The sequence below is a fragment of the Lacerta agilis genome, chromosome 1, assembly GCF_009819535.1.
Source record: "Lacerta agilis isolate rLacAgi1 chromosome 1, rLacAgi1.pri, whole genome shotgun sequence".
Lineage (NCBI taxonomy): Eukaryota > Metazoa > Chordata > Lepidosauria > Squamata > Lacertidae > Lacerta > Lacerta agilis.
Window position 1 is genome coordinate 128,346,400 of NC_046312.1, and position 13,909 is coordinate 128,360,308.

The 13,909-nt window shown below is 41.9% G+C and overlaps 1 protein-coding gene across 6 annotated transcripts in view; it reads right to left on the reverse strand.

The window, feature by feature from the left end:
* The window catches only part of ERBB4 (erb-b2 receptor tyrosine kinase 4), an 828,249-nt gene that overhangs the window by 225,207 nt on the left and 589,133 nt on the right, over positions 1-13,909 (reverse strand). For all 6 annotated transcript variants that reach the window (XM_033170891.1, XM_033170926.1, XM_033170900.1 and 3 more), the window contains exon 5: positions 13,649-13,714. In XM_033170891.1, coding sequence (XP_033026782.1) covers positions 13,649-13,714 — 66 coding nt within the window. The remainder of the gene's footprint in view (positions 1-13,648; positions 13,715-13,909) is intronic.

Consider the following 13,909-nt stretch of genomic DNA (forward strand, 5'->3'; position numbering starts at 1 on the left):
TAACAAAATGGGAACATGACCAAAACATATTTCTTTTCAGTTTAGTTAGGTGCTAAGCATTTGTACCATACTCTCAATGCTTAAGTGTCTGTGGTGCTTTTAGCAAGGGAGAAAACTATAACTTGGCCGCACCTCTGTGACTCCTCGGCCACCAAGGAGTCCCATCAGGTCCAGTGCTCACCAGCTGCCAGCTGCCCTAATCAAATTACTTATCATACTGTTAAATAAAGCACAAGCTAAAAAGGTAAAGGTAAAGGACCCCTGACAGTTAAGTCCAGTTGCAGATGACTCTGGGGTTGTGGCGTTCATCTTGCTTTACTGGCTGAGGGAGCCGGTGTACAGCTTCCGGGTCATGTGGCCAGCATGACTAAGCCGCTTCTGGCGAACCAGAGCAGCGCACGGAAACACCGTTTACCTTCCTGCCGGAGTGGTACCTATTTATCTACTTGCACTTTTGACATGCTTTCGAACTGCTAGGTTGGCAGGAGCTGGGACCGAGCAACAGGAGCTCACCCCGTCGCGGGGATTCAAACCGCTGACCTTCTGATCGGCAAGCCCAAGAAAAAGCTGAGGTATAGGTGTTTTTTTTTAAAAAAAGGGATCCTTACACCAAATTAAATGTATACATTCAAAATATTTCAGATGTGAGTTTTATTTTATATGCATAGTACCTTGGTGTCTTATGTAACAGAACGATACTTTTGCCTAGCATCCAGTTACAGGTAGGTAGCCGTGTTGGTCTGCCATAGTCAAAACAAAATAAAATAAAAAAATCCTTCCAGTAGCACCTTAGAGACCAACCAAGTTTGTTCTTGGTATGAGCTTTCGTGTGCATGCAACTTAGTTGGTCTCTAAGGTGTTGTGTATCTGAAGAAGTGTGCATGCACACGAAAACTCATACCAAGAACAAACTTAGTTGGTCTCTAAGGTGCTACTGGAAGGAATTTTTTATTTTATTTTGTTTTGCCTAGCATGTTAGTATTTTCACAACTCAAAATTTTTAAGTATTGCAGTATTTCTTCCAGCAAAAAACACACACTTCAGAATTTACTTGTCTCTACCTGAATATCATTTGATTAAAGAAATGTGCAGATCCCCAGGGGGAAATATGTGAGGACCTTGATTGCCCTGGGATTTGTTCTCCTAAGCTTAGTAAATTTGAGAAAATCCTGACTTCTTCTTATCACATATAGAGATGAGGAAGGCCGATTCCAGGTTCAAAAAGATAAGCTTATCACAGGCAAGCTTATCATCTATCTACCCATCTCTGTTGATGGATGCTGTTTGCACTGCTCATGATAGCCAAGGCATGATGCCAGTTTCGGGTGACCAGTTTCAAATCCTTATGGGGGGGGAGGTTGTATTTAAAGGCAATAGGGAAACGGCTGCTATTACTGCGATCCTGCAGTGTTCATCTAAGGTTAGTTCTATATTTGAAAATGTAGGAAGACACACAAACACAAGCTCATCTCTCTGAAGTGCTCAAATTATGGTGCCACCTATCTTTTATTTTTTTTTAAATAATTTCATTTATAGTTTTCATTTATATGCATTTCAATAGCTTAACAATCGTTTTAACATTTCAAACCTCGATTTCCTTCCTCCTCTTTCTGTGGTTCCTTAAATTTCTTTTATCATTTCCTGCATATTCTAAATTAACTTAGCTTATTATTTTATTCATCTATTTTGATTACATATTCTTCTGAAACTGCAGGTTGTTACAGTAATTCTGCCAGTGTCTTTATCTGTTCACAATTTGTTTGTAGATATTCAATAAACCATTTCATTCTTTTATAAAAAGTTTGCTATCTTGATTTCTCATTCTTCCGGTAAGTTTCGCTATTTCTGCATAATCCATAATTTTTTTCCTGTCCATTCATCTTTTGTTGGGACTTCTTATTCTTTCCATTTTGGGGCAAGTAACATTCTTGCAGCTTACAGTACTTGCATACATAAATAAATTTCTGTACTCTTTGGGTAGTTCTACACCTATGTTTCCCAAAAGAAATGCTTCTGGGGGTTTTTTTTTAATACAAATGTTATTTTAAACATCTTTTCCAACTCATTAAATATCATTTCTCAGTAAGCTTTGACCTTACGACAGGACCCCCACATATGATAAAAGTACCTTCTTTTTCTTTGCATTTCCAACACTTACTTGATTTTGATTTATACATTTTTGTTGGGTTTTGAGTAATCAAATTCACCTGAGCCGGTCTGGTGTCAGAACTATCAGTTTAAGAAACAGGTGCTGGTGTTCCTGGTTAATTGCACTAAAGCATAAGTGTTACTGTGAGTATATAAAGCGGGTTCTCCTTCATGGAGAGCACGTGTCGCGGTGGGGGCCTGCAAAACTACCCCTTAGTTGCTGGGCGGGTTAGTTTGGATGGCCACTATATGATTGGACCCTGGGTGTTTTTGGGGAGATTTATATGTTGCCATTTTGTGATGGACAGCCCAACTTGTTATAAAAGGTTAGCTCGCAGTGTGTTCCGCCTCTTTGACTGTGAGCTTCGGATCACCCGCCCTTCCCTCCCTGATCCGCCCTTCCCTCCCTAATTTTTAGGCCTCTGTGTTGACCTTGCTATGCCTGTCATGGGGTCGTCTGCTTTTGAGGCAGGGGCCTAGTAGGAATTTTTCCATTTGGCTGATTGGCTGGTGCCATCTGGTTTTTGCCTACTGCGTAGCAAATAGTCACAACTTGTAAGCTTGGCGGTTAGGCATTGGTTCTTATTTTGCTGGTTGGTGGAGGGGATTGTTGACATATTCGTTTGACCCTCCACATTCATCATGTTGTGGAGAATTCCGTTAAAGGAACCCAGGGGCTCGATATGCTTTTGTCCGTATCACCCGGTCAGGGGCCAGGGCCATGCAAGAGCCCCTGGGAGCCTGTGGGAAGAGGGGAGACAGCAGTCACGAAATTAAAACACACCTGCTTCTTGGGAGGAAAGCAATGACAAACCTAGACAGCATCTTAAAAAGCAGAGGCATCACCTTGCCGACAAAGGTCTGTATAGTTAAAGCTATGGTCTTCCCAGTAGTAATGTACGGAAGTGAGAGCTGGACCATCAAGAAGGCTGATCGCCGAAGAATTGATGCTTTTGAATTATGGTGCTGGAGGAGACTCTTGAGAGTCCCATGGACTGCAAAAAGATCAAACCTATCCATTCTCAAAGAAATCAGCCCTGAGTGCTCACTGGAAGGACAGATCCTGAAGCTGAGGCTCCAGTACTTTGGCCACCTCATGAGAAGAGAAGACCCCCTAGAAAAGACCCTGATGTTGGGAAAGATGGAGGGCACAAGGAGAAGGGGACGACAGAGGATGAGATGGTTGGACAGTGTTCTCGAAGCGACTGGCATGAGTTTGGCCAAACTGCGGGAGGCAGTGGAGGATAGGGGTGCCTTGCGTGCTCTGGTCCATGGGGTCACGAAGAGTCGGACACGACTGAACGACTGAACAACAATGCCAGTCTTAAATGTGAGGTGAGCATCACAAAGCCCCTTAATTCTTCTCTGTCTTGGATTATAATCTGAGGTCCCAAGCAGATTCCCTCAGGAAACAAGCAGAGCCATTTCTGCTGGTTTTTATTTCTTTTTTTATGCAACTTGATTTATTTTTCAAACCAATCACTCAAGTCTAGAGCAAGTCACCCATCTCTACCATACATTTTCCCCTGCTCTGTGTAATCTGGCTTTCTAGTGAAGGCTTTTCACCCACGTTATGATCCCAGAAACGGTGTCAGGCCTCAGCAGGAGTCTGTTCTTCCTGTCAGGTTCTGAGACAAGAGCTTGATGTAGTTTTCATTGTGATTGCCTGAATGTTTTGAATAGATCTTTTATATCTATATCTTTTTGATGTTGGCATCCGTCTGTCTTGGGAAATAATGCGCGCACGCTCTCTCTCTCTCTACATATATATAACTTTAATTTTAATTATAAATGCTAAATTACTTTTTAATTATTATTTATAGCTGTTCCTACTTTATCTGTAGCTGCCTCCAGTCCTTGTCTGTGGAAAAAGTAGGGTATGTATGGATAAATTAATAATCATAATAGTAGCCGTAGCAGTTAGGGCCAAGCTAAGGACTGATTTCAGCAAAGACAGTGAAGCAAGGTGTGAATAAGTGAGCAGCAATTTGCTCAGACAGGAAACTGGCCTGGAACAACAGATTTTAAAACCGTGAAAATGTCCTTCCTTCTCCTTTAAGGGGCGCTGCAGGGAGGTCTAACAGAGGGGGAAGGAGCTTTGGAAAAGTGCTCTCCGAAGCATCTCATTCCTCCTTTAAAAGGGGCTTGGGTTAAGCTGTGAGGGGATAGGTGAGGAATGAGTGAGGTGCCGAGGAAGGGGTTTTTGTTAGGCATAAAAGGAGGAGGAGGATTTGGCCAGATGCAGGAAAGGGGCTTGGCAAAGGGGCTGTCAGCATGGGCGTACCCCCCAATCAAGTAAATAAATAAAAATACTTAACTAACTGGGGTTCTGCCTCCCGCCAGCATAAAGCCTGCACATGGGCGTACCCAGCGAGGTGTGTAAAAACCGAGAAATGGTGTAAAAACCGAGAAGTATCTAGAAGAGCCACCTAGCGACTGGCAGAGGAATCTATGTCAGCTAGCCAGTGGGATTCAAGGGAGGGAGAGGTCTCTAGCGGGCTCTAGCAGAGAGAAGAGGGAATCTTCTAGAGGGGTCTAGTGAGTTCCGCGTCACTATATAAACTCAGCCGCCCGCCGCTAGTTGATCAGTATTTTAAGTGCTTTCCCGTCCACCACGGCTACTGTTGAATGATCTTTCAGTACCCTTCGAAGGGTAAAGTACAATGGGAGAGGACAGACTTGACTGGGTTGTGTTTGATGAGCGTCCATCAGAAATTCTTCAAGGAAAATCAGGACTGGATTGAAACGAAAGTTTTGAACAAGTTTTCTTCAAACCCAAGAAAAATGATATTAGTATAAAAATTATTTTTTTTCAAGCAAATAATTGTAATAACTACTGTAATAAAGCACTGCTATAATTATATATAATTTTCTTAAAATTTTGGTTTCATTCACCTTTTCCATGCTGAAATGTCACAACCTGAACGACCATGGCTTGCCCCCCCCCCTAGTTTTGATCCTGGGTACGCCCCTGAGCCTGCATCTTCCCCACATAAATTCTCGCTATGCCCATGGCCGGCAGTCCCTAGTTATAAAATAGTCAAGAAACATTTTAAAGTAAACTTCAGTAGGTGTGTGTGCACACACGTGACAGAGGTCAGAAGACCTGAGACTCAGGTAAAGATTGCACTTAACATATGGCGCAGTAAAGTCTTTTGGAGCCCTGAGTCTAATAATGATTGATTGATTGATTGATTGATTGATTGATTGTTACGGTTCTCAACCAGCACACACATATATACATAAAAACAATCCAAAATGCTTACAAAAATATAGACTATAAATATAAACGTTAAACTTTAAAAATTTTAGATTAAAAATAAAACAATTTTATTGTTTATACCCCGCCCATCTGGCTGGGTTTCCCCGGCCACTCTGGGTGGCTTCCAGCAAAATATAAAAAATAATAAAATGTCAGACATTAAAAACTTCCCTGAACAGGGCTGCCTTCAGATGTTTTCTAAAAGTTGTGTAATTCTTTATCTCCCTGGCACCTGGTGGGACTAGGAACACCATCATACTAGCTCCCAGTCCTGCAAAGATGCTGATCAAAAAATTCTCTTGCTTAAAGCCCAAGCTCTCCAAAATGAAACAACACCCTTCCTGAAAATTGAATCTAGAGCAGTGCACTTTATTCGAGCTAATTAGCTATTGTGCTATTGGGGGGGGGGAGTGCCGTTGGGCCACAGTCATAAAATATGCAGAAGTGTCTTATACAGGTTAAACACTGCTGCGTCCTGAATTCCCAAGGTGGCTGGTGATTCAAAAATGAGCAGTCAACAGCCAAGCTGCACTCTTCAAGGTAATCATTAAATGAAACCTCCTGAACTCTCTATCCAATTTAAATATGATTCACTCTTCAATGATTCATTACATGAACAAAAAAAACCCAACCCCCCCCCCCAACAACTCTAAAATGAATTTTCTAAAGTGTGCAGTAAGAAATTGTAAAAGTTCACCGAGGACTAAATCTTGTGTTTTGCCAATGGAAAGGTGTAACATTGTACTATAATGTTATATGAGCTTTTATAATTGATAATTAATTTCACATTTCTAGCACACCGAGTCCTTAGCAATCCTCAGCTTGCTTGTCCTCACAATGAGACAAGGCAGTATTTACAGCTGCGTAGCTGGAAATTCCATTTGCTCAAAGTAGCTCACAATGAGTCAGATAAATCACATTGGTTGCATTAACACTGCTTCTATCTATCTACAAATCAATGGTTTTATTCTGGGCTGTTTTTCAGCCAGAACTCACAGGAACTCAGTTCCAGCACCTCTCAAGTGGTTGTCCTTGCCATTACAAGAAAACAAGGTCCATGGTGAGATCTGGCACCTCTTTTTCTAGAAAAATAGCATTGGCTTTTATTTATTTTATTTACAATAATAAACGTACCAACTTTCAACACACAGCCCATAAGGTAATTCATAAATTTACAGCTAATCAAATAATCTAACATACATTTAAAAATTAATAATAACATCAGCTAAGGACACCTTGCAGGATAAATTCGAATCCCCAAAGCCCTGCTAAAAAGTTTTCACCTGCTTCTGAAATACTACCAAAGAGATAGAGAACCAGTTTTCCTGGGAAAGTGTGTTCCAAACTTGCAGGGCCAGCACTGAAAAGACCATGCTCCTGGTTGATGTTAACCTCATACCACCAAAAGGATATGGCCTGTATCAGGGCCTCACCTGCTGATCAGCGCTGACCACTACAAGTTCACTCCTTGCTGGGAAAGGAGACTCCTAACAAGAGACCTGACTGCAGGTCTCCCTTATCCAGATGTATAGCCCACTCAGAGCCAGCCCAATACATTTTGGCGCCTGAAGGGGGGTGAGTTAAAATCTACATCAAGAACAAGGGGGAAATGAAGGCCGATATTGGGATCTGCTGCCCCGTGGATCCTGCCACCTGAGGCTAGGGTTGCCAGGTGTCCACTATTTGAGTGGACAGTCCACTTTTTCACATTATGTTCACTATTTTTCTCACAAAATAGTGGACTTTTTTTTATTCAAAAGTTTTATGATGAAATGATATTTTAATACGTGTTAAAGTGTACAGCCTTAAATAATTATACCATTAGATATTGATTTAAACACTCTTCTTACGCTCTTAACCAAGTCCCATTGAACCCATAGAGGCTGACCTCCCAAGTAAAAATACTTAGGGTTGTGTCAGTTTTTCTGTGATGAAAAAACACCGATAGTGGATTTGGTGGCAAAATGTCAAAGAACATGAACCGTCATGAAAGCTATGAAACTGCAGCTCCTGGTGATATTTGGTGGCGCTGTGGTCTAAACCGATCAGGGCTTGCCGATAAGTAGGTCGGCGTTTCGAATCCCCACGACGGGGTGAGCTCCCATTGCTCGGTCCCAGCTCCTGCCAACCTAGCAGTTTGAAAGCACAAGGTACCGCTCCGGCGGGAAGGTAAACGGCGTTTCCGTGCGCTGCTCTGGTATTGCCAGAAGCAGCTTAGTCATGCTGGCCACATGACGCGGAAAAACTATCTGCGGACAAACGTCGGCTCCCTCAGCCAGTAAAGCGAGATGAGCACTGCAACCCCAGAGTTGTACGCGACTGGACTTAACGGTCAGGGAACCCAAGGTGGCAAACAAGAAGGGACCAAACACTGGCAACCTCTAAAACCTATTAAAATAGTTCCAATACAGATGCAGACTGGAAAAGATCTGTCTCAACTTCAAAGGCTTGTTGAAAGAGGAAGGTCTTCACTAGGTGTTAAAAGGACAACAGAGGTGGAGCCCCTGTCTAATATTCAAGGCATGCTATATCTATGCCTTGCAAGTTTCTGTACTTTCACACACATGCTTAACCAGATCAGCTTTTTTTTTTTTACTTTAATTCAATAAATCAATCCAAATATTGCATTGGTTGAAATTCCATAAAAGCAGATATCACTTACATGTTTTATAAGAAAAAACATTTGATAGCATTTTGTAATATATTGATGGATATAGATTAAGAGTGAATTGCATTTGGAAAAAAACCATCCAAGCTAAATTCATGCTGATACAATTTTAGAATATTAAAAATGGAAAAGAGGGGCATATACAGTAACACAGAATGACATTTAACTGTAACAAACCATTTTTAAAAAACAAATATAGCCCTCTTCAGGTGTAGCTCACCTTACAAATGTGCATATTTTGAACAGTCTTTGAATAATAATTGGCTGCCTTGGATAGGATCATACTCCCCCTGAAAGAGCTGGTTTGTACTCTGGGGCTTATCCTGGATACATGGGAGTTGTAGGCCAAAAACATCTGGAGGACCGAGGTTGAGGAAGCCTGGTGTATCTCATCCTCCCCTATTAGGAGCTGAGGTCCCTTCTCTCCCCCCCCTAAAATATTTGAGGGGGCCAGACCCCCTCAAAGTTGATGGGCATTGCCATTCAAATGGTGTGGGTGTGCGCGCACGCTGAGTATTGTGATTGATTATGCAGGGTGGGACTAACCTGCCTCCCCCTATTTTATTGAAGTTGGTACCTCTGCTCTAAAGTGTTCTCTGGATGGCAACCTGACAGAAGGAAATTTCTTCTCCCCCCCCCTCCCCGCATTGCCAATTTATTTTGTTTTGTTTTGTTATCGGCTAGCAGCTGCATTTACGAAAAGTAGTCTGACTGGTGGGTGGCACTGTTTGGTTACACAGTTCCCTGCAATTAATCACTCTAAATGTTTCCTTTCATTCGCCATTACAGGGAATTGTAAATCTACCAAAAGGGGGAGAAATGGGAAATAACTGAAATCAATAAGAAAGCCTTATGAACATGTAAAGTTATTAGTGAAATACAAGGGTTTTAATTAAAAATGCCAATGTTTTGTTAAAATGCCAGGTTTCCATAATTGATCCACGGCTGCTGATTCGGCTCTTTCTGTTTTTGTGTCCCACCAGCTCCCATTTGCATCTTGCTGCTCTCATTGATTACTTTCCCTCTGCCCTTGGACAATTCTCTATTTTTAAGCAACAAAATATTAATTCTTAATCCTGGAGCTGTTTATATAGGCATGTAAAGGTCTTGTTGTTTGGTTGTGTGTGTGTGTGTTCAATCAAGAGCAGCTATTGTCTACAAAGTAATACTTGCTCTCTCTGAATATCTTAAATATGACGTCGGTGCTTTTCAGGATAAGGCCCAGATATGAGCTTCAGGAGCTTGTGAAGAGGTGAGCTTTATGAGGCCTCTGGATTCTTTTTTCACTTCAGATTTACGCATGAGCCCACACACCAGTTCCAGACTTCTCCTGAGGACTTTCTCAAGAGCAACGGCAATACCAGCAGGAAATTACATGTATACCAGGACTCTTGGTTAGAAGGCCCCATAAGGTTTTTCATTGCCTGCGGTACAAATGACAGGAGAGGGGGGCATCCTTTCCTACTGAGCACCAGTAAATCCCCAACAGGAAGACACTCCATGTCTCCCTTGCCACCAAGGAGAAGCTCCACGGGTCTTCTGCTGTGTTGATGGGAAACCCTTCCCAAGGCAAGTCTTTCTTTGGAGGGGGAGGGCTTGAGGAAGGGAGTAGCTGGAAAGGGAGAGCTGTGAGCAAATTGGACTTTTTGAGTATCAGTTTTTCACATCAAGCATTACCAAGGCCATTTAAGGCTTTCTGGATGATCAAAATTCTCACCCAAAACTTTCAGTTTATTTTGGGGATGAAGAGGAAGGGTGAGGAGCATTCAGAGTTTAACTTACAGCATATGAATGGTACAGAAACAAGAGTTGCTGTGCAACTTTCCTTGCATAGGGGGAAAAAGTCTACTTCTACTAGATGAAAAATGTTAAAGGTGAATTTAATCAATTGCACAGAGTGATAAGGAAATCTGCACCAGTGGAGCTTCCTTCCTCTGTTGGAGCTTTCAAGGGATCAAAGTGAGTTAGGGTTGCACTATGCAAGGAGACAGAACTTTAAGGGTGGCAATGCTACAGAAGGAAGAATTTGGACTCTAGAACAGGTTTAGGATCAGTCTAGCCGAACTACAATTCCCACCAGCCCTATCAAACATAGCCAATGTCCAGGACTGATGGGAGTTATAGTTCAGCTACAGGGCTGAAGGTTCCCCATATCTGTTCTAGAAGAATAGACACTTCCTTGATAAATTCTTCCAGGAGCATTGCATAAGAATCTGGAAGACATGGTGTTCTCCTAATGTCATTATAATTTCTGAAGCCGCATCATTCAAATATCTGACTATGGAAGGTGCTCTAAGACTTATTATTCTCATTAAGGTGATGTACATATGCTGTGTAGCTTTGTGGGAATATTTCAAAATGTCTGTCAGTGCATGGGCATGATCCAGTACTACAGCCCTGTTTGTTTCTGAAGTTACACCTGTGCGTAATTCTCCTCTCCTTTAAATCAGTAGGATTCAAATGTGTTGACATTTGCCTAGATTGCGTCTTATAATTTAAGCCCATTGAGAAAAGGCAATGGAATGTTGCAAAATAGAAGCTATGCATCTTGAAGAGTTTTCAAAATAGCACACGCCCTCCCCTTTGCAACCCTCCACCCCAGTCTTGTCCCCTGCTTTTCTAGCATTTTAATTTATAGTGGCTGGCTAATTATATAACATCATATTCTGAAGCGATCTCTTCCTCGTAAGACACGCTGTTTATAATTCCTTATTAATTGCCCTCTTAAGTGTGCAAATTTGCATGTCAAATTTATGTAGACAATAAGCAAAAAGGAGTAAGATGCAGGTGGTTCGTCCAGAAAGATTTATAAATAGAGAATGAGAGGGGCAAATAGTCAGAGAAAAGCAAAACATAAAGCAGTCTGGGGTGGACAGTATTCGTTCAAGAACAAAAGTATCCAACTGCTATTTCCCCCATGTAATTTGAAATGAAAGCTGTGGATTAAGATATCTCAGATTTATTCCTCCCTCCAACCTGAAAATAATTTGGATCTTAGCTTAGAAGGGGGGCTCATTAGAATATTTTCTATTCTGTGACTCCATTAAAAAATGTATTAACATGCAGATGTGCCCTCGAGAGATTTGTTTCTGGAAACAAAACATGTCATTTGGTTATGTGTTAGAGATGTTTTCGTGTACACAACTGAAAAATGTGTTCCGTTGCTTAGACTTGTGGGAGGAAAAAGAAACCTAGAGAGGATGGATGAAGGGTGTCTCAAAATAGCATCCATTGCATCAAACATTTAAGTGCCTTTCTTTTTCTCTCTCAAGCACATTGATCAAAGCTAGCATGGGCTCCTTCCTCAAATATTTCTTGACAAAAAAAGCCAAACTGTTTTGGCCACTGCAAATAACTTTTCCACAGTCACTTTAATCATTACCTGCCCTTTGTTTATAAAGAAGTACGTATGTCCTGATTATGATAATGGATCAGGAGATACAGTGAAGTTTGCAAGAAGAAATAATTATAATCCCTGATGAGCAGGCATTTCAGAAACAAATTTTGACAACATGCCTCAAGCACAATGATCAGATGGAAGCTAAATCATACTGGAGACATGCATATATCCACTGTGACTATAACTGTGGGTATGCCCCCAGACTGTAGAATAGTCTTCCCCTAGGGATATGGTGGGCACATCTAGCAGTGGTGTTCTGCCAACTGATTAAACCATATCTACTTGCAAGGGTGGCTATGGGACGTGGGTGGCTCTGTGGGTTAAACCACAGAGCCTAGGGCTTGCTGATCAGAAGGTTGGCAGTTCGAATCCCCGTGACGGGGTGAGCTCCCGTTGCTTGGTCCCAGCTCCTGCCCACCTAGCAGTTCGAAAGCACGTCAAAGTGCAAGTAGATAAATAGGGACCGCTCTGGTGGGAAGGTAAACGGCGTTTCCGTGCGCTGCTCTGGTTTGTCAGAAGCGGCTTAGTCATGCTGGCCACATGACCCAGAAGCTGTACGCCAGCTCCCTCAGCCAGTAACACGAGATGAGCGCCGCAACCCCAGAGTCGGATATGACTGGACCTAATGGTCAGGGGTCCTTTACCTTTACTTGCAAGGGCACAGTGAATGTTAGAAATGTTGGGGTTTTTTTGTATTTGATTGTCTTTTGTCTTGATAAGAAAACAAGAAGAGCCCTGCAAGATCAGGCCAAAGGTTGATCTAGTACAACACCCTGCAGACAGAATCTGAGCTCCCCGTCCTGCAATCCCCAGCAACAGGTTTCGGAAGCAGGCTACCTCCGACAGCCAACATGCCGAACCCCCCCTTGAAAGTCTTATCCTCCAGGAATTCATCTAATCCACTCTGAAAGCCTTCCAAGTTGGTGGCCACCACTGTCTCTTGCAGGAATGAATTCCATAGTTTACACAGGTAAGGAAATACATTCTTTCACCCGTCCTGAATCTTCCAACACGGAGCTTCATTGGGTGTCCTTGAGTTTATGAGACAAGGAGAGAAACTCTTCTCTAGCCACTTTCTCCACACTAGGCATCTTTCATTCAGAATTTGCACTAAATCCAAACCATTTAGCACAGTATTTTTAAAACACCCGCTTTGATATCCACCAATATTTCAGCACTCATCTTAAAAAAAAAAAAAAAGTGGGAGGGGGAGCAAGTGGTTAATTTTCTTGGCCAGAAAATTCTCAGCCGTGACATAATGGAGTATAGTCCAAGGACAGTTGTTATAAAATTTGTAAGAATGTTTTAAAATAAGTTTTGTGTGAATGGATTTGGTGTCCATGTGAGGATTAGTACATGACACAAGCCCCCCATTAAGTTCTCCACTGGTAGAAGCTGTGTATACTGTATATCATGCAAAGGTTCTGATCCTGGCCAGCTCCTCAGACACGGACTTCCCTAATGCTGACATCCCAGGGAACATGCGGACATTCAAGAGGCAGGAGCACCCTTCCCAACACGGGTGAGGCTGGCACCCCGATCCTGCTGTCCCCTTCTCCGTACGTACTTTCACCTGAAGAGGCAACCCTTAAATCTCATATACCGGTACTTAGAATAGGTTGTACCATTTCATGCTTTAGTGGGGGGATTCAATTTTTGAGTACCTCCCCAACTCTCCCTGAAAGTAAGAGAACCAGAAACAGAAAGCTTCTAAGCTAGTCTACTCCGTGTGCTAAGTTTTGTTTTGTTTTACGTTTAGGCATATTTTTTTTTTCATGTAGTGGAACATTAAGAAATGTGATACTTCATCCTCCAGCCTGAATGATTTCAGACTTATTCCGCTATACTGCATTTTACTAACTCAGAATTCTACCTGTATTTGTTTTCGTCCTTGTTTTTATTATGTATTTTTTGTTTGTTCTTGTATATTTACACTGTGAACCACAATGAGATCTACAAATGAAGGGTGATATATAAATTGTAATAACAACCACTTAATTTCTCATTGTTCTGCTGCATAGTGATTTCCTATCACTGAGAAGAAAACTCTCATTGATTATTACTATATTGAGGGCTGCTGTTAACAGGCTATATGCACGAACTCTGGATAGTTGTAAATCCTTCTTTCATCTCACTTTATATTTTTCTTTACTTAACCTAATGCACTTACAGGTCTGGCATTCATCTGCTGAAGGTCCCCAACACCGGTTTCCACAGGACTTGTGACATGGTCCACCTTCGGGAAGAGTAGAGACAAAATACAAAGAGAATTTAGATGATTACTTTTTATTTGTTATTTTTTCTGCAGTGCCTTTAAAGACTCCTTAAGGGGAACACTATCACACTTTTATGAGAACTCTATGCCTTATCACAACTGAAAGATTTGCAGCAAAAGAGCTCCCTAGAAAACCTACACCAAGTTTCAAACATA